Consider the following 24,870-nt stretch of genomic DNA (forward strand, 5'->3'; position numbering starts at 1 on the left):
GGGATGTGACTGGAGCTGAGGCATCAACCTGAAAATAAATTATGTTTAACTGTCTCAGCTACAGGATAAAGAGTTGTTTTTAGTCTAAGAATGAAACTGATAAACTTTTATACATAAAAGATGGACTACTTTTACTATTTTTTTTTCTGATAACATTTCAAAATAATAAACTAGGGCCAGTTTGATTAGCAGTTAAAAATATTAGAAAAGTCTTCTGTGAATCTAGAATTATCAATGGTACTAAAAAACAACTTAAATTTTAATGTTGTAGTTTAACATGCTAAATAGCTGTAATATTTAAGCTATTGCAATGAAAGAAACACAAGCCATCATAGACAAATGATTTATTTTTGGAAAAAATAAAGTTTTTCCAATAAAGGGAAGAATTAAAACTGAGACCATTACATACCCTAGTTACAAGTTGATGATCTCATTTTCTAGAATATGGCTGAGCCAACATGTACTCCAGAGTATGAACTAGCATTTGCAATTTTGAAACCCCAAGTCACCTGTCGATGTAAACCCATAAGTGATGAAATAAATACCTAGAAACAAGAATCCCCTAGAAACTGCGGTCCATGACAGTGTTTATGTAGAGCAATCCATTACAGACAAACAGTGCTCAATTGTCACAGTGCCACTTGCTAGTTTCCACTGAGCTTCCTCATGATATGGCTGTCTGCTGCTGCATTCGTGAAGATACTTCCTACAACCACATGAGTACCCCAGAGACTATGACGGATCACTTTACAGCAGCCAAGGTCATCAACAGAAAATCCTAAATGCCGGTACCTTTCATCTGTTTCAAAAAGTGTGTTGTTTGTGTATGGTCCAAAAAACTGGAGGAATAAGAAATGAAGTAATATTTTCATTAGAAAGATACTGTAAGAAAATTAATGTAAATGCAAACATCTGTATTTTTTAGCCAATTAAAAAGTGTAATGCAAACCCTAACTACTCTATCATACCCTTTCCAGTTCTTATGTATGCTGGAAATGGAAAATGAATCATTTAGTAAATTCCAAGCTACCTAGAACTATATAGCATTATGCAAACTTTAAAGATGAAGATGAATGACATAAGAAAGGGAATTGAAGGAAGACAAAGTCTTCTAGTCTGTATGACACTGTACTTGACTGAAAAGCAGAATGTATGTATTTCTATCTTAAAGTTAAAAAATGAATTTATTACTTCTTATGATTGAAGTACGTGACCACGACTATATGAAAAATTCCAAAAAGTTACTTTTCTAATTTTTTGCACTTTATATTTTCTAAACTTCAAAATACTTTGGTCCTTTAAGAAACTAGACTAGATCACAGTACTTTCTAAGCTGTGTCTCCTAGAATAGTGAATCCAATGGACTTATAATTCTCTTCTTTCGATAATATTTTGAATTGTAAAAAAGCCTAATGGATTTATTTTGTTTTGTTTTTGTTTTTTTGGCCAATAGGACAGTTATATTTTATAATAAGCACTTTATCCATATAATATGGCTTTCAAAATATATATACTTACTGCCAAACCAGATGATGGGTCAATGAAATCAGCCCAGTATCCTTCAGCCCGAAGAGCATAGCAGATTTCCTTAGCACCATTAATGAACTACAGGGAAGAAGGTGAAGTCAATGCTCAATCCAGCATCACTTAGATTGGTTTATATTTCTTAAAATAACATGTTAAATGAGTATCTTTTGCTTCAAAGAAAACTATCAGATTAATAAAAAAGACTAAGACTATAAAGTCAGATTTTCACAAATTCAAAACATGGTTAATACAAATTTAACCTCTATAATAAAACCTAAATGTTGTTCTTCTCAAATTTCTTTCATTTATTTCTTTACAAAGTATGTCTAAATCAGTTTGTACTGTTAACTCATATGTCTTAAATTTCAAACTATAGCTTATTTTTATATAATGAGGATCACAAATACATAAGCAAAAAGAAAAAACAAAAGGAAGAAAAGAAAGAGCTAACCTATCTACTGGTTAATAGAGGTGGTGAAACAGATCCTGTGGTGAAAGGCTGCTTTTTCAGAAGACATGCATTGGACTCTTAGCTCCCGCATGTCAGCTGACAGCTGTCTAACATGCCAGTTCTAGCAAACCTGACTTCCTCTTCTGGCCTCTGTAGGCACCAAGCACAGACATAAATGTAGCCAAAACACCCATAAATAAATGAAGTTGTGAAGGACTCATTATTGTGTGCCCTTCAAATGTATCTCCCCACTCATATAGCCACAAAATATTTCTGAAAAGGCAATTAAAAATAAATTAAAAAGGACGGTGACATAGTTCAATCATGGAGTTTGCCTAGGCCCAAGGATAAACCACTAGCATATTACATAAAACAAAACAACAAAATCTGATACATAGGTAGTTGAAGCAAAGGAATAAATTTATAGATGTGTATACATGTGAATACCTCATGTATAGATCAGGACTTTGGTCTTACTATCTTGATTTCTATGGTGTACTTGCCAACCAGAACTGTAGGTAGTGAAAAACTGAAGTCTAGACTATCCTGCTGACAAAGAGCATAACGGGGATCTAAACCCCAAGGGCGTGTCTTTAACTCTAGTCGGAACAGACACCAGAACTCTACATCCTGCTGAAAGCTATAAACTGATCAAAACATGCAAGCGCCTACTGTTATGCTCCAAAAGTCCTGGTCTTTGAGAAAATGGGAGCAAATGTCTACCTTCATCTCTAGAAACATATTTATAAGTGTATGAGAGTTTGTCATTCTGACACAAGCTAGGGTCTTTTGGGGGGATGACAAGAAAATGATTTCACCGGATTAGCCTGTAGGAAAGTTTATGGGGCATTTTCTTGATTAATGATACACATGGGAGGATCCGGCCTATTACACAGGTGGTCTTAGGTTATAGAAGCAGGTTGCACAAGACTTGGAAAGCAAGCCAGTAAGCAGTGTTTTTCCATTGTGTCTGCTTCAGTTCCTGCTTTCCCCTAGTGGTCACCTGTGATCAGGACACATAAGCCCAAAAAAACTCTTTTTCTCCCCAAACTAGGTTTGGTGTCAATTTCAGCAACAGAAAGTAAGCTAGGACAGAGTGGTATCCAAGGAAAGTGGTGGTGTCACGGAGTTTAAAAGGCAAAAAAAAAAAAAAAAAAACCTGGACCACTGCAAGACACACGAGGTTCCTGAGTAGTAACCTGGTTACTGGTTACTTAGCAAAAAGCTGAGGTGAGTAAGCAAGAGACAAGATTATTCTAACAGGCCTAGCAAATACCCATTTGAACTTGAGAACTGAAAGATAATTTGCAGGGATCACACAGGCTGGGGAACATGGATTTCTGGTCCATCAACAGTGAAGAGATACCACACTTCTGACATTTAGCTGACACTTACTCTAAATGGCCAGGACTGAGGAATGCAGAATAAATATATTCTACACCGAACACTAGCAAATTATAGTCCCAGAACAAGTTAAACTAACTGCCTGTTTGGATAACTCATTTGACTGACACAGCTACATCTAGCCATTAACGTCGATGGTTGTTTTAACAGTTTAAGTCAGAGCCTATAGCTGAAATGGATTGACCAAGATGCCTATAACACGAGTCTCCCATCTAAGTATTGATTTTCTATGTTTTTTTGTTATCTATGGTCAACTGCCCTCAAAACACACTAATCTGAAATTTTTAGAAATGATTACAAAATTTTAGGTTTTAAATGCCAAGCCATTCTGAGTAGCATGATAAAATCTCACAGCACCTGACCAACCTGCCTGGGCTGTGAATCATCTCTTGGTCCACTGCATCCCTACAGATACTATCTACCTGCTAGACACTTAGTAACGGCCTTGATTATCAACAAGACTGTGAAGGTAGCCAAGTAACTGTGCAGAGTAACCACATTTTCCTTCTAATGACCCCACGTGCAACATCAGTGATGTGTGCTGATTGTAAAAAGCTTTCTTTAAATAAAGGGTAAAAGTATAAAAAATATTTTGAAAGAGACCATATTCACATAACTTTGTTTATATCAACTGTTATTCTGGAGTATCAGTGGTAACTGTTAATCATTAAATGTACTGCTGACATCAACTCAGCTCTATCATAAGCTTATAAATACACTCTCATTGACATTATGGTCTTGCTCTTATCAGTGGATAAAGAGGACAACTCAGACTTGTTAAGTTTATAGGAGGCCACCATGTTGGCACTAATGAGGCAGACCAGATCAAGCTGGAATGGAATTAATAACACTACTGTCATATACGAACTGAATCTAAAACATTACAGGTTTCATAAACAGGCAGAGGACTGACAGCAACCTATAAGAAGGGGCCTGTATACCTGAGCCGGAGTGATAACCAAATCCTCCGTACACTGGCCCTGTAAGAAGTGGCTCTGATCAGTCTGCTCTAAGCTCTGTTTCTACCTTCATCAGCCCTCTCTCTACTGCCAATGTCTTCTGTTCAGCTTTCAAAAAGCACTTGATATGCAGTGAGACCAAGAAAGGCAGTTACATAAGGAACCTGGAATTTGGCCTGCGTTCCTATTTTGACTTTCAACTTAACATACTACAGACCTACGTAAGAGCCTAAGTCCAGCCTCACTCAGGAGTAAGTTTTATAACACAAAGCTGAGTACCATTCGCTCACAGCTACCAGCTGATCACTCCATGCTCCGTAAGACAAACTCAGAGCTAGCATCACAGTGCTGGCGATTTTTGTCTATAATTCTGCCTGTGCTGGCTGGTCAGGTCTCTAACTTCCTCTTCTGAGGGCTGTGACACTGGTAAGTCATTTTACTCAAATAAACTGTAAGTTTACTTGCCACACATATATATTAAATAATGCTGTATTATCAGTCACATTCAACATTAACAGCTGTTGCTATTATTTCATAATCTTTGTAAATCTTAAAAGTAAGTCATTATACCATATTCCAACTTAGTGAAAAAAGTCATTCCTAAAAAAAAAAAAAACCTAAAACGATACAATGAAGCATGTATAAAAGTTACTAAAGACTCATAAGCGCCAGCAAATGTCTTAACAAGTTCTGTTCATCAAAGGCAAACACTGACATCTGCTGGGAAAAAATCAGAACTGGACATGGAAAATAGGGTTACAAGTGGTTTCAACAAACTCATTAACATGCTTTAATTAAAGTGTTTTCCCACAGAAATTTAGCTTGTACAAGTTAAAGTCCACACTTGTCAAAGGAATCTAAAAAAGTATACTGGAGTCAATACTAAATTAGGTCAGAACAATGAGCTCTGTGACAAGAACTATACATTTATTATGCTTTTAATATGTAAATAAGATTTTTGTTAACACTGCTAACTTTAATTCTCTTAAATCTAAAAGTATGTCTGTTTTTAGATAAGGTCTCTCTCACTATGTTTTCCTGGCTATCCTAGAACTCACTATATAGACCAGGCCAGCCTCAGACTCCCAGACATCCACCTGCCTCTGCCTCCTGAGTGTTGGGACCAAGGTGCAGGTTATCATACCAGCCTGAATGTTGTATGCCTCTATATAATTCCACTTTAATTAGATATAACAAATATGCTCACACCTGTTAAAACACTATGACATGTATTAGTAAGCTCTATGTGGTACATTTGAGTAACAAGTAAACTTTAAAATATTATCACAAATGAAAACAACCATCTAGTTAACCCTAATAAGTAATAAAATTCCTGACACTGTCTTATATAGAAAATAAGGGAGTTTTTCAACTGGAGCAAGCTAAGGCACTCAAATAAGTCATTCTTAATCTATCACACAGAGAAATACTCTCTTTGTCCTACAGAAAAATTCATATTACCCATTATCAATTTTAAGGTAACTACTATATAGTTTTAAATTATTAAATACATATGTATATAAGTAACTATAAGACATTTTATCTGATTATAAAAAGCTAAGGTAGAAGATAAGCTAGGGTCATAGTATATATATTAAGTTAATTTCTGGGGTAGGCATATCATAAGCATCTATCAAAATTTAAAATGACAGTAATTCAGCCATCTTCTATCTGGGAGTCTATGGAGATTTTTGCTCATAAAAAATGGGTTTAGCAATGATTTTCACAGCTGTGTCAGTATCAGCAAAGTTGAATTTTCAATTTATAAATCACAAGAGAAATCTTAAAATAACTTCAAAATTTTAGTTCACTTATAACACAATGCATATTTTATAAGAAAGAAAATATATCTACATATATAGTGGTATAGAAAAGTAGCAAAACATATCTTTAGGTTAAAAGCAAAGGGCAGGAAAAAAGATGCATACATTATGGTTCACTGTCACACTGTTCAGTATTATTACTTATTCCTTAGAGGTAACTGGGTTGCTTCTCAGTATTTACTTGATATATTACAGAGGGTATAGGGAAAATGTATGAGAGGGACAGAGTCTTGTCCTTGGTGTAATGTATTTTTATAAATTTAGAAAAGGACTAAATGAAACTAAATGTTAAGACTATTAAGAAAGGAGGCATTGAGAAAACATTATTTACTTGTCATGTATAAGGCTATTTTGCCTGCATGTGTATCTGTGGACATTATGCATCTGTGGTGCTTATTATAAAAGCCACAAGAGGCCAATGGATCCCCTAGAACTATAGTTACAAATCACCATGTGGGTCCTGGGTATCAAACCCATGTTCTCTGACTGCCAAGCCATCTCTGCAGCCCCTGAAAGCATGTGTTTTCTTCGGGGGGGTGGGGAGGTGCTATTTCTTCAGTGTTTGAAATATTTTACAGAACAAGTATAGACCAGAAAAGACAATTTCTCTCATGTAAAAGATACATGAGATAAATGCATTGGCTAAATGCATTAGTGATAACTCAAGAATTACCAGTATGTATTGGTGTTGGGTTGAGGGAAAGAAATCAGACTTCTTCTGTGAGTAATTTAACAGTCTGGACTTGAATTCTATACCTGTCTCCCAGTAGCTTATGGTTTCTGCCTTAAATATAAATCTGTCAGCTCCATGAGTCTGAATCTGCTCCTGCCTGAATGTTGTCTTGATTTATCTGTCCCTCTGTTCGTGTCCCCCACAAAGGGCTTTTGCTCTGTACTTATCTAATGGCACAGAAAAGCATCACATGTGGAAAGAATGAAGAATACTTTACAGAGTTTTACAGGGGATTAAGTCAGACTCCTACTGCCCTAGGAAGGCCAACATTCACTTATCAAATAGTATCCATATGCTGTTTCTGGTTATTTATTGTGTAAGGTTGCTTCTAATGATTATCACAACACAAACATACACATTTATTACTCTGGGCAGGGCACAAAGGAGTATGTAACATAAGATTACAGCTGTGCAGTAGTTCCAGTTGTAAAAGTTGATGACATGGAAAATCCAAGTAAGCTTGCTGCTCTATGGTTCTCTTAAATGCAACACACACACACACACACACACACACACACACACACACACACACACACACACACAGAGGCTGAAGGAGCTGGAGAGGTGGCTTAGCAGTTAAGAGAACTGACTGTTCTTCAGAGGTCCCCAGTTCAATTCCTAGCAAACACATGGTAGTCAACTATCTGTAATGGGACAGATTCCCTCTTCTGGTGTGTCTGAAGACAACAACATAAAATGTGTGTATGTGTGTGTGTATAAAATAAATAATTTTTAAAAACAAACAAACAAACAAAACCAAACCGCTAAAGCGGCACTTGAGTATGCCAGCTCTACACGGACACTGAAGAGTTACCTTCTCCAACAGCTCCTCTCTCTCAGCTTCTACCTCTTCACTCCAGACAGTCATGTCATTTTCAGTTTTCTGGGTTACAGTCAGAATCATCAGCTTGCTATTAGACACTTCTGGAAAAAGTGACTCAAAATCTAAAAAAACAATAATATAAATCCCCAGAAGAAAACAATTAGCTTTATACAAAGAACTATAGAAATATCTTGCTCAGATGAAATCAAGTTACATCTGCTAAGGCAGACTTACAAGCATTTGCTGCTTTTCCAGTGAAATAAATGCAGCTTTACTGATGAGCTCAAACAGTGATCTGAACAACCCCAGGGTTAAGCCACACCACACTGTTTTGCTTTTATCATCATTTTCAGATGAATTTATTATTAAGAGTTTTCTGACCACTGGCCAAAGTGCAGAGAAAGGTGACTGTGAATACTCAGCTACCAATGGAACATCCACACCACACCAGCTACCAGACTTCAGGAAGGATGGCACACCACAGGACCGCCTATGCCTATGAACTCAGAGAAGCTATACAAATGACTTGCACAAAATGAAGGCTGTTAACTTTCCAGGACAAAGCAGAGAGGAGGTCACTAGTCCCCTCATCTAACTGAAGAGCTATGGACAGTTGACGGCGTCTAAGGGAAGATGACCCAGTTTTAAGGGTGTGGCTCTTGGTAGGTTGACCATGCTTTTAGCAGTACCAAATCGACTCCATAGTTTGTTTTAAAAAGAGAAAGATATGGAATATGGTGGGGTGAGTTGACAGTTCATATAGGTGCTAAGAGATCCTCAAGAACAGAGAGAAATGAAGATGAATAAAATCAAAATTCACTTTATAAAACTCTCAAAGATTCTTCTTTGCATATCATACGCAAATTTATAAAAAATCATAGACAAGAGTAAAAACATGAAGTTTAAGGGAAAAGTTACTAGAAATCCTATTATTCCTGTATTAACGAACATGAGTTTAGATATCAGAGATCAAGCAATCATTTCTAGTCAGACGTTAAATATCAACACATGGCTTTATAAGTACTCCAAGTCCTCATTAAGCATAGGAAGACATTACTAACATTATCTCATACACATTTTGAGCTCAATACAGGAAGGAGAATACCTTTCCGCAGCAGTTCTGGACATGTCTGGATTGCACACTCAACTCTGGCACTTTCAAAGTAAGTTTCTGCACTGTTAATTTCTTGCTCAGCAGGTACATCACTATCCTGTGGGGACAAGGATGAAAGGAAAATTTGAGTTTGATTAACATACTATATTTCTGAAGAATTTAACTTTAATTTTTTATTTAAATATTAAATATTTATACTGATATTCTGGCATTTAATAGGAACAGAATTTGGCTAAGAAACAGACTGAAATGCTTTTAAAAAGTTACAATGTTACCTTTTATGATATTTAGGTAGCATTGAATTATTATAAAATTGGGATGATGCTAATTAAAAAAATAATATTAGGTTGAATCATATAGCTTTGGCTAAAGGAAGGGTTGAGTAACTACCCAGTTGAAATTTAGCTATATATTAGGGCCTTTGAAGGAGTAGACAGTACTTAAAAGATAAAATATATTTTAAAGTCCAGCTTTTGCTCTCAAATATAAGAGATTCAGCAGAAGAAAAGCAGCATTATAAAAACTGCAGTTCAGCATGAAGTTGCCACAGTATTAAAGCTTCTAGGCATGGAGCAAGGGAGGAAACTGCTTCTCTAGCAGGATTCAGGAAAAGGAGAAAGAGCAGCAACTAATGTGGGTGATTCCAGGCAGAATACAGGTTAGGAATTCAGTAGAGAAACAATGTAACAAAACTGGAAGGAGCAAGTCCAATACTGCTACTACTGTTTTCACCTTTCATAAAAACAAACAAAGGCTCAGAACGCTTAAATGACTTTCTCAGTCACAAACTAACTGCTCAACCTAGATTCATTCTTTTTCCCTACTCTATTATGCTGTACTATAATGTCCCTACAAATGCAAGTAAAAGAAACAGATCCTGAAGTCTGACAAAGTTGAAAAGACAACAGTAACTTAGGATCAAATTAACAGAATGGAACAATGCAATTCTGACAGCATCTGAGGGGACTTGATAGAGAGGGGAGGCAAGGACGGTCATATAATAATAAAATAAATATATTAATATACAAATTATACATTATTACACAAATATATTAATCGTATAATTAAATATTAAGTTATACTATAAGTTATCTTATAATTTATCTTAAGATAGAAGAAGTACTGCTATACTATTCATATGACTGATTAGACAGAAATAAGGACAAACTTAAAGGAAATAAAAGGACCACTTCAGTATTAAACACAAAATCTGGGACTTACCAGATATCTTAATAAAGACATCCACTGGGCAAATGTCAGAAATAATACTGACTTAGGAATTATAAATTTAAGAATTAAAAGTGCCAATGAAGTAGTGACTGAAGAATAATTTAAGTGAGATGATTAAGAACAGCATTTGTGGGAAACAACAAGAATTTGGTATGAAGAGGAAGAACAAATGAGAGGACTGAGCAAGATAAATGGTCCAGGAAGCCAATGAAATCCCAAAGTCCTGGCATCCAATACAACACATACTTTGAGAGACTAGTGTACCAAATAATATAGCTTTATTTAAAAATCTGTACCAGCAGGAGATGCTAAGATGGTTAAACAGTTAAGAACATGATTGCTTTTGTGATGTCCTGAGTTCAGATCCTAACATCTACTTCAGGCAGCTCACAAGCACCTGTAACTCCAGCTCCAGAGGATCCGATGCCGCTTGTCTACATGGGCACCTGTACTCATGTGCACATACCCAAACAGAGACATATATACCGCATAATTAGAATAAATCTTTAAAAACACAACTCATTACTATCACAAAAACTGAACCAATCAACCAACCATCCAACCAAGCAAGCAAGCAAACAAACAAAAATCCCTCTGGTTAAATTATGTAGCAATGTTTGATCATTTATCAGGTTGACCAAAACTCTGAAATGTATGTAGCCTTCTATTTCCATGAATAATATTTCAAAGAATGTGAGTCAGGCATGGTGGCACATGCCTTTAACACCAGCACTTAGGAGGCAAAAGCCAGTGAATCTCTGTGAGTTAGAGGCCAGCCTGATCTACAAAGTGAGTTCCAGGACAGCCAGGACTGTTACATACAGAAACCCTGTCTCGATAAAGATAAACAAGAAACAAACAAACAAATGAAGCAAGAACCCCAGTTACACAATTACAGCACAGGGCTCAGGAAGTACTCTCATGTAAACATGAGGACCTGAGTTTGAATTCTCAGCATCCACCTACAGTGCTAGGCATGGAGGCAAACACATCTGTGTCCCATGTTGGAGGCCCTCCTGGCCAGCCTTGCCAAAACACAAAGCTCTGAGACAGTGGCAGACTCTGCCTCAAAAAGTGAGGTGGAGAAGCAACTAAAGAAGATATCCCTGTATCAATTTTGGTCTCCACTCATGATCTCCTGAGCAAGTATACTTGCACAAACATTTGAACATGTACATGTACACACACACACACACACACACACACACACACACACACACACACACAAAACAAAACCCTCCCCTAATCCTTTAAATTTTTTCTTTTTTCCCCCTCTAAAGTCAAACATTTATATTGCTTTCTTTTTAGTTGACAAAATACAACTCCCCTGGGTGGCCTGAATGCACAATGTAGGTCAGTCTAGTTTTGCACCAACAGAGATCTTCCTCCTACTGGTCAAGTACTGGAATTACAGACATTTGCCATCATAAGTAATTTTTAGAAAGACAAAAAACCTTACTCTTCAGCAATACAAAAAACAATTCAGCAGTCATATTTGGAATAAGTAGTTACTAGAAATGAATTTTGGAAGAACTATTTAACAGAATATAATTTAAACATGTAAACTGCATGTGCCTAGTTATCTTTTAAAAGCTGGTTATGCTGCATTTATATACACTGCCTTTTTATTCATCTTCTCAATGAAATGTACTCAGTAACAGAAAAGTAATCAGCCTTAATAAGAGTAGTACTATCAGCAACCAACCTGAAACTCATTCACATACTGTGCCATCACAAACTCGTGTCTTTCGGTTGAAAGCGGCTCTGCTAGAACATCAGGCAAAGTTTTATGGGCCTGGATTTTCTTCTGTGAGGCTGTCCCATTGAGGTGACAATCGAAGCCTATATTCCCAGGGAGCTGGAATCTCTGGTCCTGAGGTCCAAAGGGTCCCATAGTTTCATCGGGCCACACTGTCCGAGAGCCTGAAGGGAACACAGGTCACACACAGTCTTCAGGTATTATAAACTGGGGAGGGATGAGAAACAACTACAACCACAATCAGGGATGCTGTATGGCTTTAAATGCCCGAGTGATCTTAAATCACAGTCAAGCTTTTAAAGGAACAAGAATCCCATGTGTAATACTTTTGGGACACATTAGGTTAAGCTTCTAAAAGCCTTTGGTTTTTTAGCACTAATTACAAATTTTGAAGTATGAAATGTATAATTTTTTAAAAACTTACTAATCACTACCCAGCCTCTTTAAATAGCCTTGGACAACTACTCAAAATTTAGAAACTGTTGCTGAGAGAAATAATGAAGAATATTTATCGAGAAAGTAACATAATTAAAATACCTTATAATGATTAATATGAAGTGATGCAAATGACAGATGAATAGAAGCACAGAAGATGCCAGGTAAATTATTCAATAAATGCATAACAAACATCCGAAATGCTTGCTTCACTGACAGGATTTAGCAAAGAAATGTAAGTAGCAACACAACTTACAGAATCAAGAGACCTGGTTCAGGAAGACTATGTCAGATGATGGAAACTAAGTTCATGAAAGCAGCTTTAAGGACTGGTAAGATGACTCAGTGATTAAGAGGGGATACTGATCTTGTGAAGTACTAAGTTCAGTTCCTGCACTCAACTGGGGCCGCCCACAACTGCCTGTAACTCCAGTTCCAGGGGATGGAACACTCTTCTGGGCTCTGCAAGTACCTGCACTCACATGCACACACCCACACACAAACCCACTTCCACACACATAGTTAAAAATAAAATCTTAAAAAATAAACCAGAAGTTTTGGAACCAAGTGTAGTTAGTACTGGACTTCCAATAGCTCATTTTAGTGTTTTTTAGCTTTATGACAGTATGAATACAATATGCACTTAACATTGAATTTTGACATTTTCCTTCAGGTAGCAACAGACTATATAATGATCTCTATCTTTTAGTAGTAAGCTGTAGTTCTGAGTCATGTGATACCTATAGGAAATACACAGTACACTGTGTACCAAACTAAGATATCCTGGAAATTAAGTATATCAAATAGACTTTTAACTTGTAATATTTCAATTATAATATATTTATTGGCAGATATAATCCTATAAGAAACATTGTTTTAATGCATTTCTTTGTAATATTTTATCTTTCTGATATATCTAGGCAGAACTTTATTTTCAATGGGACAAGAGTTTTAAAAAATATAAAACTTCAAGAAAAACTATTAGAGAAAGCACAACATAAAAGGTTTTTTCGATTTATTTATTTACTTTATGTATATGAGCATATTGTACCTGTCTGCATCACAGATGGTTGTGAGCCACCATGTGGTTGCTGGGAATTGAACTCAGGACCTCTGGAAGAGCAGCCAGTGCTCTTAACCACCACCGAGCCATTTCTCCAGGGCCAACATAAAGTTTTTGAAACAAGTATGTGTGTGTGTGTGTGTGTGTGTGTGTGTGTATAAAGCAATAACTATTTTACTTACATATATCTGGAGGTGCAGTGGCCACATGAGACTCATCAGAACCTGAAGATCCTGCAGTTGAAAAGGCTCTTGGATTGATAACTCTTTTCACTAAAGAACAAAATCCTGGGAGATAGGAAACCAGTCTGGCTCTGTTACAGAGCACCTAATAATAACAGAGAAATTGACATTTTTGGCTATAAATAATAAATTCTGACAAACCTTCATATTGTGTTTATTGTATGTGTGTGCACACATGAGGAATATGTGCATGTATGTATACAATGATTGCACAGGTGTGTGCTTGGGTATACTCAGAAGGCTAGAGAACAACAGGAGTCCTGCTTTACCACTCTCTACCTTATGGCTTTAGTGTCTCACTGAGCCTGGAGATACTATGGTGGTCATCAAGTCTCAGTGAACTTCCTGTCACCTCCCCCACAGTGCTGGTGTTACTTGGACTTTTACATGACAGCGAACTCAAATTTAGGTTTTCATGTTGACACAGTAAGTTAATTCATCCACTGTGATATATCTTTTAAAAACAACACATATTACTTACTACCTCTGTGAAATACCTACTGTGTGACAAATAGTATGTGTACTTACAATTAAAACCAAAACACTTCTGATAGTTGTCAGAATCAAAAGGGCAGCCATGAATGCCCAACCCTATCAAGGAGGCCATGCTGAGGTGTAGAAAGACCTCTGAGAATATTAAATAACTCTCACAGAAAGACTACCCAAACTATAACCTCCCACAAATGCCACTGTAGTTTTGCCTCTTGTTTAGCTTTGCTTCTGCAAATTAATCAAACACTTTTCTGGGGTTGCCTAGCCAATAGCTGTTCAACTTTGGACTGATGCTACTTCATGTTGATCTGCAGGGCAAAAAAAAAAAACAATAAATTATGCAACCTTCTGTATTTTAAATTAAAAAACTCTTGACCCTTGGCATTCCCTGGGTTGCCTATGGCCCAACTTGGATTGCCACAGTTCCTGTAATCACTCCCTCACTCCCAGATAGACACTATAGATTCACCTTAGGTCACAACACAAATATTAGAGCAAACACTATTTGAGATAAAAGTGTGTTTTTTCCAATAAAGGCCACAAAGTGAATTTATAAATACTACCTTATTTAATAAATACTAAAATGTAGAACAACTACTCAGATCCTTAAACCAGAGACTTGAGAATTTGTCCTTGGACCTAAATGTTCCCTTTTCAATCCTTTCCTGCTTCAGAATGTGTTAAACAACCCCCATGCTATTATTTCCTCTTAGTTTACAGGTGATATCACTTTCCTTAATTCTGGCATATTTTTGTAGAGTATCTTCTGATCTTACATTCATTTCCCCGACTGAGTTAAATTGTTGAATATGTAAATATGAGAGCAGGGACAGATTCCAAGAGAATCCTTAGGTTAGAATAGTTAATATAGAAGTTGTCAGATGATTTCCCAATACAGCTGATGGGAACTAATGTTTCATCGTAACAGCATAGTCATTCACTTATGTATTACCCATGGCTGCTCTTACACCACATCAGCTTTAGCCTACTTGCTCAACTTACTTGCCAGCTGGCCATTTATAGTAAAAAAAATACTGACAACCCCTGGCCTGGATATCAGAAGCGAGTTAGCAGAGTCATGAACGTCCATGTTTCAGAGCTTAGACACACTGAAATATGTCTTTCATATGAAGGAAGGGGTCTTCAGTCACAGCCATTGTGGATAACTGATGCCATCCGAACACACTAACTCAGCTGCAGTAGTTTCCGATTTCACAGGAAGGCAGACCCGTGCCTTCACCAAGAATCACGTAACTTGGGAAATTTTATTAAAAGGTTTTGAGTTTCAAGAAAAAGGGGCTAAAGTTTGGTATATCCAGAAGAGTGGGAAGTTCATTTTGTCTAGATGCTAAATACGGGCATTTTAAAAACTCAGGATGTTAAATAAATTGTTAAAGACATAAGTGTATGCACATTTCACTAGTAATATCTGCCCAAAATTTACAACACATAAGAAAACACAAAACCCTTATGTGTTAACATCTAAATGGTGAAATTTAAATTTATTTAGTATAAACATCATTCTAACAAAGAACTGTTATCTTTTGATAAATTCATCCTACTCTATTCATTGAAAACAAAATACAAAGATCAGCATTCTATTCTCTTTCACCTAACCTCCCTCTTTTTAGTGTCATAGGCCTCTTCATATCACAACCTTTAAGGGCAGGTTGGTAGAAATTAAACTCAGCTCATACTGGTAGTCTCCTCTTAGGACATGTCTCTACAGTAACCCCTTCAAACACTTCACAAAAGGAATGCCATCTCAATTAACTGTTGCCATATTAATTTTTCTACTACAGCTCTGGTTAAATTACAACTTGAATGAAGCTAAATTACCGAGTACAGCATTCAAGATTCCTGAATATTCCTTTATCTCCCAATCCAACTTCACCTTATATATTATGTCCCTTGCACATCTTACATTCAGATGGGCAGAAATGACACCCTAATATTTAAACAACTTGGGGGAAAAATGATGCTTTTAAAAAACTATTATGTGCTACTTTGAAAGTGTTTGAAAGTATGGATGTAAACCACATGTGTACCTGGGGTTTAACGTGGCCCAGAAGTGGGCACTGGTCCCCCAAAACAGGAGTAAAGAAGGTTGTGAGCAGTCTCGTAGGTGTTAGGAATCCAGCTTGAGTCCTTGGCAACAGCAGCCTGGGGTCCTAACAGCTTAGCCCTCTTTCCTGCCCCTATCATGTGTTACTTCTAATAAAAGCCTTCATATTTTTTATGTCCTTTACCTATGAACTATCTAAGGAAGGATGTGCACAGTCAACTTTGTGAGTATGAACAAGAAATTTTGCTGTACTTCTGTAGAAGTTGTAAAGTCACTTACTATACTAACTTCAAACCTTCATCTTAACTAAAGGCTTTATTTATTTACTTATTGGTAAAGGGCTTAAAACATTCTACATATTTACTGAAGTCACTTTTAGAATTGTTGAAAGGATGCTTGCATTGAATTGGATTATACGCATGTAAAATATGAAAATAATAAATTGGAGAAACAAAAAACACACCAGAATTTAATAAATAGAATGTGCTAAACGAATTTCAAAGCGTAAAAACCTAATTTCACACCCTCTGGTCCCCGACACACGGCTGATACATTAAGGCGACCATTATGCCAACGTCATCACAAACCCGTCCCTCCATTTCCTAACAAGTTTATTCCAAGAGTGACTTACTTACATGGGCCATTTCTAGTGAAGAAGGCGGACGCAACTTTTTCCCCTCTGCAAAGTATCCCTGGGAGAGAGCAAAAACAAAACAGGCTAGTGACAGACCAAGCTGTACCGACGGAAGCTCAGACCAGGCATATATCAGCGTGTCACCCCCCAAAGCCAGACCGTGGGCTCCGCGACCCCGAGAACCCGTGGGAACACTCGGGCCGGGCGGAACCCAGCAGGTCTGCGCTCCTAGCACAGGCTCGGGCAGAGCTGAGTGGGGGGCGAGCGGAAGAGCCCAGGGCAGGGGTGGGTCGACCGGGGCAATACCGACAGCAAGGGTACGGCCACCCGTGAATGTGCAGAAGAGACCGCGGGTGGGAACTATCCGTACCAGTCACCGCGCGACCTGCCCCGCCAAGGCCCTCACCCTGTCCACTGTCAAAATGGCGGCTACCGCGGTCCAAGCAGCGGCGCTGTTGACGCCCAGACCTGATTAGTTGCCTCCGAGCGCATCGATACTGTCGGCCGATCTTCGAGTAGATGATGATCACAGGGCTGCAGAAGGTGAGCTAGTCTTTCATTGGATAAACTGGTGGGTGGATCAAGGCGGGGTGGGACCAAGTTGGGAATAGTTACAGGACTACATACCAGTCTTTGCCGAGTCTTTGCTTCATTGACTCTTTGGTACCTTTGACAGGTTTTTGTTGTTGTTGTTTTTAAATTTTAAAAATTATTTTGTGTATGAGTTTTTTGCATGCATGTGTATATGTGCAGAAGAAAGTGTTGGTTCTGCTAGGACTGGAGTTACGGATGGTTGTGAGCTGCCATGTGGGCGCTGGGAGTTGAAGCTGGATCCTCTGAACTTGTGTTCTTAACTGCTAAGCTGACTCTCCAACTCTCTTCGACAGGTTCTCTGTCCTCTCCTGAGACTTTCCCACAGCTTTCAGAAGATTCTGTCTTCTGTTGTTTGCATGACAACTGTTTGTCAAGAACTATTGTTTGTGAGTACTTGCTTTTTTTTTTTTTTTTTTTGTCCAAGTTCTGTGACATTCGTCAGACTCTTAATAGGCTTGGTAAACATACATACATACATCACATGATCTATCAATAATAGTATATAACTTATCTAATGTACTTTAAAAACCTCATAGTTCTGAAGTTTCTTTAATTATGATGACTGTACTAGTAACTTTTCTTTTGCGGTGATTAAACATAAGGGGCAAAGTAACTTATAGAAGGAATTGTTTATTTGGACTTACCATTCTTAAGACCCCAAAATTGGGGGATGGCAATGATTGGCAACAAGTAGTAAATGTAAAGGCTGAAGCGGAAGCCGAGGGTTCGTGTCTTGAACCCAAAGCAAGCTCACTAAGACGTCATATGAAATAGTTTTGCTACTAAAAATAGCCTTTGCTTTATTAAACCCTCATCATCCTTGCTCACTCATACTTATCATCTCTTTTCCCAATGTATGTTCTTGATGTTACTTTTTTTATTAATCATTTTATTTGTTCACATTTCAAATGATATTTCCCTTCCTGATACCTCCACAAAACCCCTATCCCATCCCGATTCGCTTCTCCCCTCTCCCCATCCCCCTTGCCTCAGTGAGGCTGCTCCACGCACTCACCCACTCTAGCATATGTCACATTTATTTAAATTATTTTCATTCAGCATCCTTATTTTTATGTGCCTTGTAGCTCACTCCTGTCCTTTTGTTCAGTGCCTGGATAGTAATAGTATTACAATGTATGGGCGCTTGACTATGTTTTTCTCTCTTTCCTGTAGTAAGGAATCTTTGAGTTTTTCTTCCAATTTTTGAAGCCCATGAATAAAGCTTTTAAAAAGATTTGTGTGTAGGTTTTCCACTGACACAGTTTTAAATCAGTTGGTTAGCATTAGGGTTACAATTTCTCAGAAGTAAGTTTAGAATACATTTGAAAATTGTCGTTAGGTAGATTGAACCCCCTTTCAGGCAGTCATGTTCACATGTATTTAATAACTCACCATAGGTATTGAAAACAGCTTTCATCCATGTCCAGATACCGTGATAAGTCATGTTCAAATAAAGAAGTGTGACAAACTTCTAATATCTGGTACCCTTTGTCAGGGTTCTCTAGGGTCACGAAACTTATGAATAGTCTCTATGTAGCAAGGTATTTATTGGTGACTTACAGTCTGTAGTCCAATCCCTTAACAATGGCTGGCAGCAGCTGTGAAATCCAAGGATCTAGCCGATGCTCAGTCCCACAGGGCAACCAAGCAGAGCCCCACAAGGCAGGCAGAGAGAGAGAGAGAGAGAGAGAGAGAAGAGAGAGAGAGAGAGAGAGAGAGAGAGAGAGAGAGAGAGAGAGAGAGAGAGAGAGAGAGTGCAAGCCTTCCTTGTTCCAATGTCCTTATGTAGGTCTCCAACTGAAGGTGTGTCTCAGATTAAAAGTGAGTACCACCACACCTGGATCTGGGACTTGCTTGTCCCAGATGACCTTGAGTTCAGTGATCTCCTTGCCTTAGTTTCCTAATATTCTTAGCCTTTATACCTCAAGATCAAAGGTGGGCCTCCAAATTCTGGATTGTGGTTCATTCCAGATATGGTGAAGTTGACAACTGGAAATAGCCACTGCACCCTTGCAGCCAACCAGATAAATGAATATTCAATCCCAGGAAAAAACAGAATGTTAGCTTACGTTTTCCAGGGAAGGAGGTCTATGATCTTCCTAAGGAACAGCATCTGGTATGTTGAAAAACTACACCCTGTAAAGACATTGTTCCCTCTATAGTTTCCCTGGCTTTCATGTCTACTTCCATAGTAATACAGCTTGTCAGTCCTAGGGAGGCGCACTGGCTGTTTTTGTGTCAACTTGACACAAGCTAGAGTTATAACAGAGAAAGGAGCCTCAGTTGAGAAAATGCCTCCATGAGATCCAGCTGTAAGGCGTTTTCTGAATTACTAATCAAAGGGAGAGGGCCCCTTGTGTGTGGTGCCATCCCTGGGTTAGTAGTCCTGGGTTCTAAGAGAAAGCAGGCTGAGCAAGCCGGTAACTAACATCCCTTTGTATCAACTCCTGCTTCCTGACCTGCTTGAGTTACAGTCCTGACTTTGGTGATGAATGGCAATGTGGAAGTGTGAGCTGAATAAACCCCTTCTTCCCCAAGTTGCTTCTTGGTCATGATGTTTTGTGCAGAAATAGAAACTCCCGACAAAGACAGGTGGAAAGCAAAATTTCCTCCCCCCAACTTTATTTTTTACTTATTCATTTTATATCTCACTCACTGCATCTCTCCCAGTTGTCCCTTCCCACAATCATCCCCCCTTCTCTTCCGTTCAGGGGATTCTCCTGGGTATTCCCCTGTCCTGACAATTTTTTTTATAATAAATTGTCTTATTATTGTTGCTTTATTTCTTTTTCTTCCCACCAAATTTCTTTCCCTTTCCCTTCATCTCACCTCTCTGTCTTCCTCTTCTCCCGTCTTCCTTCTTTCTTTCCTTCCTTCCTTCCTTCTTATCCCTCCCTCTTCCTCCCTCCCTCCAGTCTTCCTTTCTGCCTCTCTCCCTCTCCCTCCTTCCCCATTCTTCCTTCCTTTTTTCCTCCCTTCCTTCCTCCCCCTCCCTCTCCCTCCCTCCTCTCTTCCTTTCTTCCTTCCTCCCTTCCTCCCTCCTTCCTTCCTTCCTTCCTTCCTTCCTTCCTTCCTTCCTTGTCTCACTGTGTTTCTCAGTCTGGTATTGAACTAAATATCCTTCAGCCTCACCCTCCTAATAATGGCATGTTGCTTTGGAACAGGACAGAAAAGGAAAGTATGAACACATGAGAAGAAAAGGATCCTTGTCTTCTGGAGTTTGATGGAAACTTTTTGCCAGGTGAGAAACAAGAATTCCAGCACTGTTTACAGCATTTGCTATAAAGGTTATCAACATGCAGAAAAATATTACTTTTACATATGTATATTTAATTAAAATATAGTAATGACCCAAGCTTAAGGCCTGAATGTATTTGTCTCTGCATAAGGCTTCATTCCTTTCAATGTTTTTGGGGGTGAGGTGGGAAGGGGTCTCAACAAGACCATTATCTTTGCAGTCAGATGTCCTCTCTTCCTGCATGTGTGTGATCTCAATTAGTCTTCAACAACCTTCTAATTTACTGAAGGTCGTATGATGACTATAAAGATAGTGAAGTGTTTGAAAAGCTCACATCCCTGCTCTGGGATAACATAACCACATATTAGATTTTTTTTTTTTTTTTTTTTGCTGTAATAGGAAATCACGAATAGGAGAATAGGGGCAGTGACCAACACCACGGCAGGAGACTGGCTGCCATGTCATAGTGTGAGTGGTCATTGAACTACACTTTGAAGGACAGGTAGGTATTTGTTGAAATACTAAGAAGAGATATACAGAGTAGAGGTGATTACGTACTATAAAAGTACCATGTTAAGATCCCAAACACTATGGGGCGTCTTGAGAGATGTACAGTCACATAGGAATTTCAGAGGCATGGACTTAAGTGCAGTACTAAGCAATACTAAGGTAGACACAGTGCTGGAAGCAAAGGGAGACAAGGGAGCAGACTTAAGGGCATCATTTGTATCTTACCAGATTTGTGTCTTAGAAGAATCCTCTGGCTTCACTATGAAGAATACCCTAAATTTTTGGCTTAAGATACTTGGGGACTGTAGTTGCTTTTATTGATACCTTGAGTCAGCTACATTAATACTTATGGAATATCTGGTGTTTGCCCAGAGCTTTCAAAAAATTTCCTGATAACTATGCATGAAATGATGATATTGTTATTCACATACTATTATGTGGAGAAATTAAAACACTGAAAGGTTACATTTGTTACTGATGTATCCATGCTAGATATAAATCCAGGTCTGTTTTGGCTTAAAAATAACACGCTGCCTCTCAAGAGACTGGATTTAGAGGAACGACATGAAGGACATTCTTGTGTAATTGTATGGCTAGTTGTGTGAAAGCAGGCTTACTGGAATCACAGATTATGTGGACGATGAGGATTTGAGGGTCACTGAGACAAATGTAATTGTACTGCCCTCCTTAATCTGGTGAATAAAGAGAGGCTCTGGAAATAGAAACAAGAATTATGAAACTTCCGAAATTCATGTGTGGATTTTGTACAAATTTAAGCACATCTATTTTTTCCCTCTAAGGAGAAGACCCACATTTTTTTAGACTATTCAAAGAGCCCATATTTACAAAAACACTATAGACTACTGGCAATAGTAATTGTAAATGAAAAGGGGCAAAGGGTAGGACTCTAGGCAATACTAACAGAATAAAGCAAGGAAGAAAATTATCAACTACCTAGGATACAGACAGACAGACAGACACACACAGAGACAAACACACAGACACACAGAGAGAGAGAGAGACACACACACACATACAGACGCACATAGACAGACACACATACACACTCACACACACTGACACATACACACAGACACACACAGACACACATACACACTCACACACACAGACACACACAGACACATACACATATACACACACACAGAGGCAAGGAGGAGATGTGGAACACAGATATTTCATTGTGGAATAAGAGTCCTACTTAGGGGTTGGACAGATGGCTCAAATGTTAAGAACACTTGCTGCTTTTGCTTTGGTTCCCAGCATCTACATACCATCTTATAACTGTCTGTAAACTCCAGTTCCAGGAGATCTGATGCCCCCTGGTGAACTCAGGAGCTACTAGGCATACACATGGTATACTGTGCATACAAAGACTTATACACATGAAATAAAAAACAAGTAAGTCTGTCCAAGTTTTTATTTGAACACTAGGATAGAAGGGCGACCTTGCTGGTGAACTTCTAGTCAGTAGTGGGAGATGAAGTTTTGGTTACTGTGTTATTCAAAGGAAAAAGCATATCCCCCTCCCCAAAGACAGAAATGTTTGTATTTCCTCACTGCTTCCTGGACTTGACTAGAATCCTGCCACAGGCAGTCAACAGATACGTACTGAAAGCTGAACAGATGAAGGCATGACAGCAGAGATCATCAATCACAGCTGCGCTCTGATCTCCTGTCTCTGGGTGTCACGGTCACCTTGCATCTATCGCCCCAATGAGTCTGCTAAGTAGGCGGGTATTTCTACATTTAACAAAGAAATTTATTGAGTCTTAGATACAGAGTGAAATGCCAGATGCCACAAAGCTAAGTGCATTGAGGAATTTGAGATTTGAGCTTGGGCTTGTGTGGTTTTAAAATTTCCATTCTGCCTGTGAGAACAAAACAGAGGAGAGGAGAGAGAAGGAGAGGGAAAGAGAGCAGAGGAGAGGGAAGGAGGGGGGAGGAGAGGGGAGGAGAGGGGCGGAAAGGAGGTAAACGCAGTCTTTCAAGTGTTACTCCAGTTTGCTCATCCGTGGTAAGGGTGAATCTTACCATGGATTCACAGAGCTCTAAAGTTCCAGATGATCAAAGTCCCAGATGATGAGATGATCCAGACACTAATATGCAATCTGTGAGACTTTCTTTTTCATCTCTCTCCACAGCTATTTGCATCAATGCCTTCTGATCAACATACGGACTCCTTCTAGAGAACACCAGTTTTCAATAACGAAGGATGCACACTTGAGCAAACTAAGGCATCACTGAGTGCTCGACCACTATGTTGTGAAGACAGTAGTTTTAACAAACCTGAAATACAAAAGACAGAATTTATGCTCAACTAAACAGATCTAAAACATATTAGAAACCTAGAGAAAACATTCTGTGCTATTTTAATGAAAGGTTTCATCGACCCTTTACTTGACTTCAATAAAATAAGAATGACAATAGTAAGAATTTTAAAGAAGAAATATAGCAAGGGTTTTTCTTTTTGTTTTGTTTTGTTTTTGTCCCTATCATAGAACTCAGCTATTGGCAACACATCTTTAGTGTTGCCTGCACAGAAACTTCAGTAGCTCTTTAGTACTTAACACATTGAGACAGCATGCACTTTAGCTTCTTTTAGAAAACCCATGGTTGACGTGGAAAAAGCACCTTGTATTTTCTAGTCTGCTTTTGATAGATAGCATACATGTCATAAATAAATCGCAGTGAATGTTACACTTGCTGTTGGTGCACACTGAAGAAAAGCCTTTGAGTTAATGTCTGTTTGTTTTTAGTTTGTGACTTACAAATCTAAACCTAGGCTTTAACTGTCATGTTAGATTGCCTCATTAACTGTTACCTCTCTGCTTATAATGGTTGATACTCTCAACCTGGCAGGATATAGAATCGCCTAGGAGATAGCTTGTTGGCACATATCTAAAGTTAATATCCATTCTCCTAGTTTCTTTGCTCATCACTGTGGCAAAGCACCTGACTGTAGCGGTAAAAACAAAACAAACAAAGAAACAAAAAACCCAAAACACCATGCCACGCTACCTCCAGCTACTACAATCTTGCCACCATAGCTAACTTCAGAAGTGAGCGCCTGTCTCGAGGCTTTATTACTGTAGATGTTGCTCAGTCACAATTCCCAGTAACCTGGTAAAATCAAAGCTCTAGAGGCTTGTAATTCATCAATCAGATTTATATCAGTAAATTCTCACCCCACAAAGTGTCCACAGAATAAACTCGTGCCAATTGATATTGATATAAACTGCCCATCTAGATAAGACAAATTGTCCTTCTTTTTCCACCTTCCCCTCTTCTCTCTCTTCTACCTCTCCCACCTCTCAAAAACTCTGCCCCGTCTTTCCTTTTCATTGCCCAATTACAGGCCTTGCCTTATCTTGTGCCTGCCCTCACCTGAATAAAAACATCAACCACACCTGAAAAAAGCACTGAAAGAGTTTCTTCTCTCTTTAAGATAGAATCCATCCAGCAAAGCAAGGAAGTTCCGTATAGAATAGGAATCCATGTCTTCATCAACACTAAAAGTGTAGACCAAAGGTGCAATATACTCAGTGAACACCAGTTGTCGCTACTCTACAGTTTAAAAAGCCACCCTGAGTGCATACCAAGGGAGGAGAATTGTTATTAACATTTTCCAGATGTGAAGTGTAAAGTTCTAGGACAACATGAATTCCATTTCAAACAGATTTGTATTATCCTGAGTTTTTGTTAAAGATGTTTCCGAGATGTAAATGGGCTGCAAAGATTAGTGGCAGAGATGTG

At 38.4% G+C, this 24,870-nt stretch overlaps 1 protein-coding gene and 1 long non-coding RNA gene across 6 annotated transcripts; one reads left to right on the plus strand and one right to left on the minus strand.

Annotated features, from left to right (window-relative positions):
- Window positions 1–329: 329 nt before the first annotated feature.
- On the minus strand, window positions 330–17,190 carry MMADHC (metabolism of cobalamin associated D). Of its 3 annotated transcripts, none has more exons than XM_080927537.1 (8): window positions 17,125–17,190; window positions 16,756–16,812; window positions 13,504–13,648; window positions 11,770–11,987; window positions 8,826–8,931; window positions 7,712–7,842; window positions 1,519–1,605; window positions 330–839 (listed from the first exon to the last, which is right to left on the minus strand). In XM_080927537.1, the coding sequence occupies exons 2-8, from the start codon at window positions 16,762–16,764 to the stop codon at window positions 645–647; spliced, it is 891 nt and encodes a 296-aa protein (XP_080783663.1). In that variant the 5' UTR covers window positions 16,765–16,812; window positions 17,125–17,190; the 3' UTR covers window positions 330–644. The 3 variants fall into 3 exon arrangements, with proteins under 3 accessions (XP_080783663.1, XP_080783664.1, XP_080783665.1); XM_080927538.1 differs by having other exon boundaries at window positions 17,161–17,179; XM_080927539.1 differs by lacking the exon at window positions 17,125–17,190 and having other exon boundaries at window positions 16,752–17,092.
- A 164-nt stretch (window positions 17,191–17,354) lies between these two features.
- LOC308428631 lies at window positions 17,355–24,507 on the plus strand. Of its 3 annotated transcripts, none has more exons than XR_013975294.1 (6): window positions 17,355–17,417; window positions 17,642–17,734; window positions 20,513–20,589; window positions 20,986–21,088; window positions 22,416–22,515; window positions 23,259–24,507. It is a non-coding gene; the product is annotated as an uncharacterized lncRNA (long non-coding RNA). The 3 variants fall into 3 exon arrangements; XR_013975295.1 differs by lacking the exon at window positions 23,259–24,507 and adding an exon at window positions 22,708–22,832; XR_013975296.1 differs by lacking the exon at window positions 23,259–24,507 and adding an exon at window positions 22,695–22,750.
- The last annotated feature ends 363 nt before the right edge of the window (window positions 24,508–24,870 follow it).

The sequence above is a fragment of the Micromys minutus genome, assembly GCF_963924665.1.
Source record: "Micromys minutus genome assembly, chromosome: 13".
In the NCBI taxonomy this organism is placed as follows: Eukaryota; Metazoa; Chordata; class Mammalia; order Rodentia; family Muridae; genus Micromys; species Micromys minutus.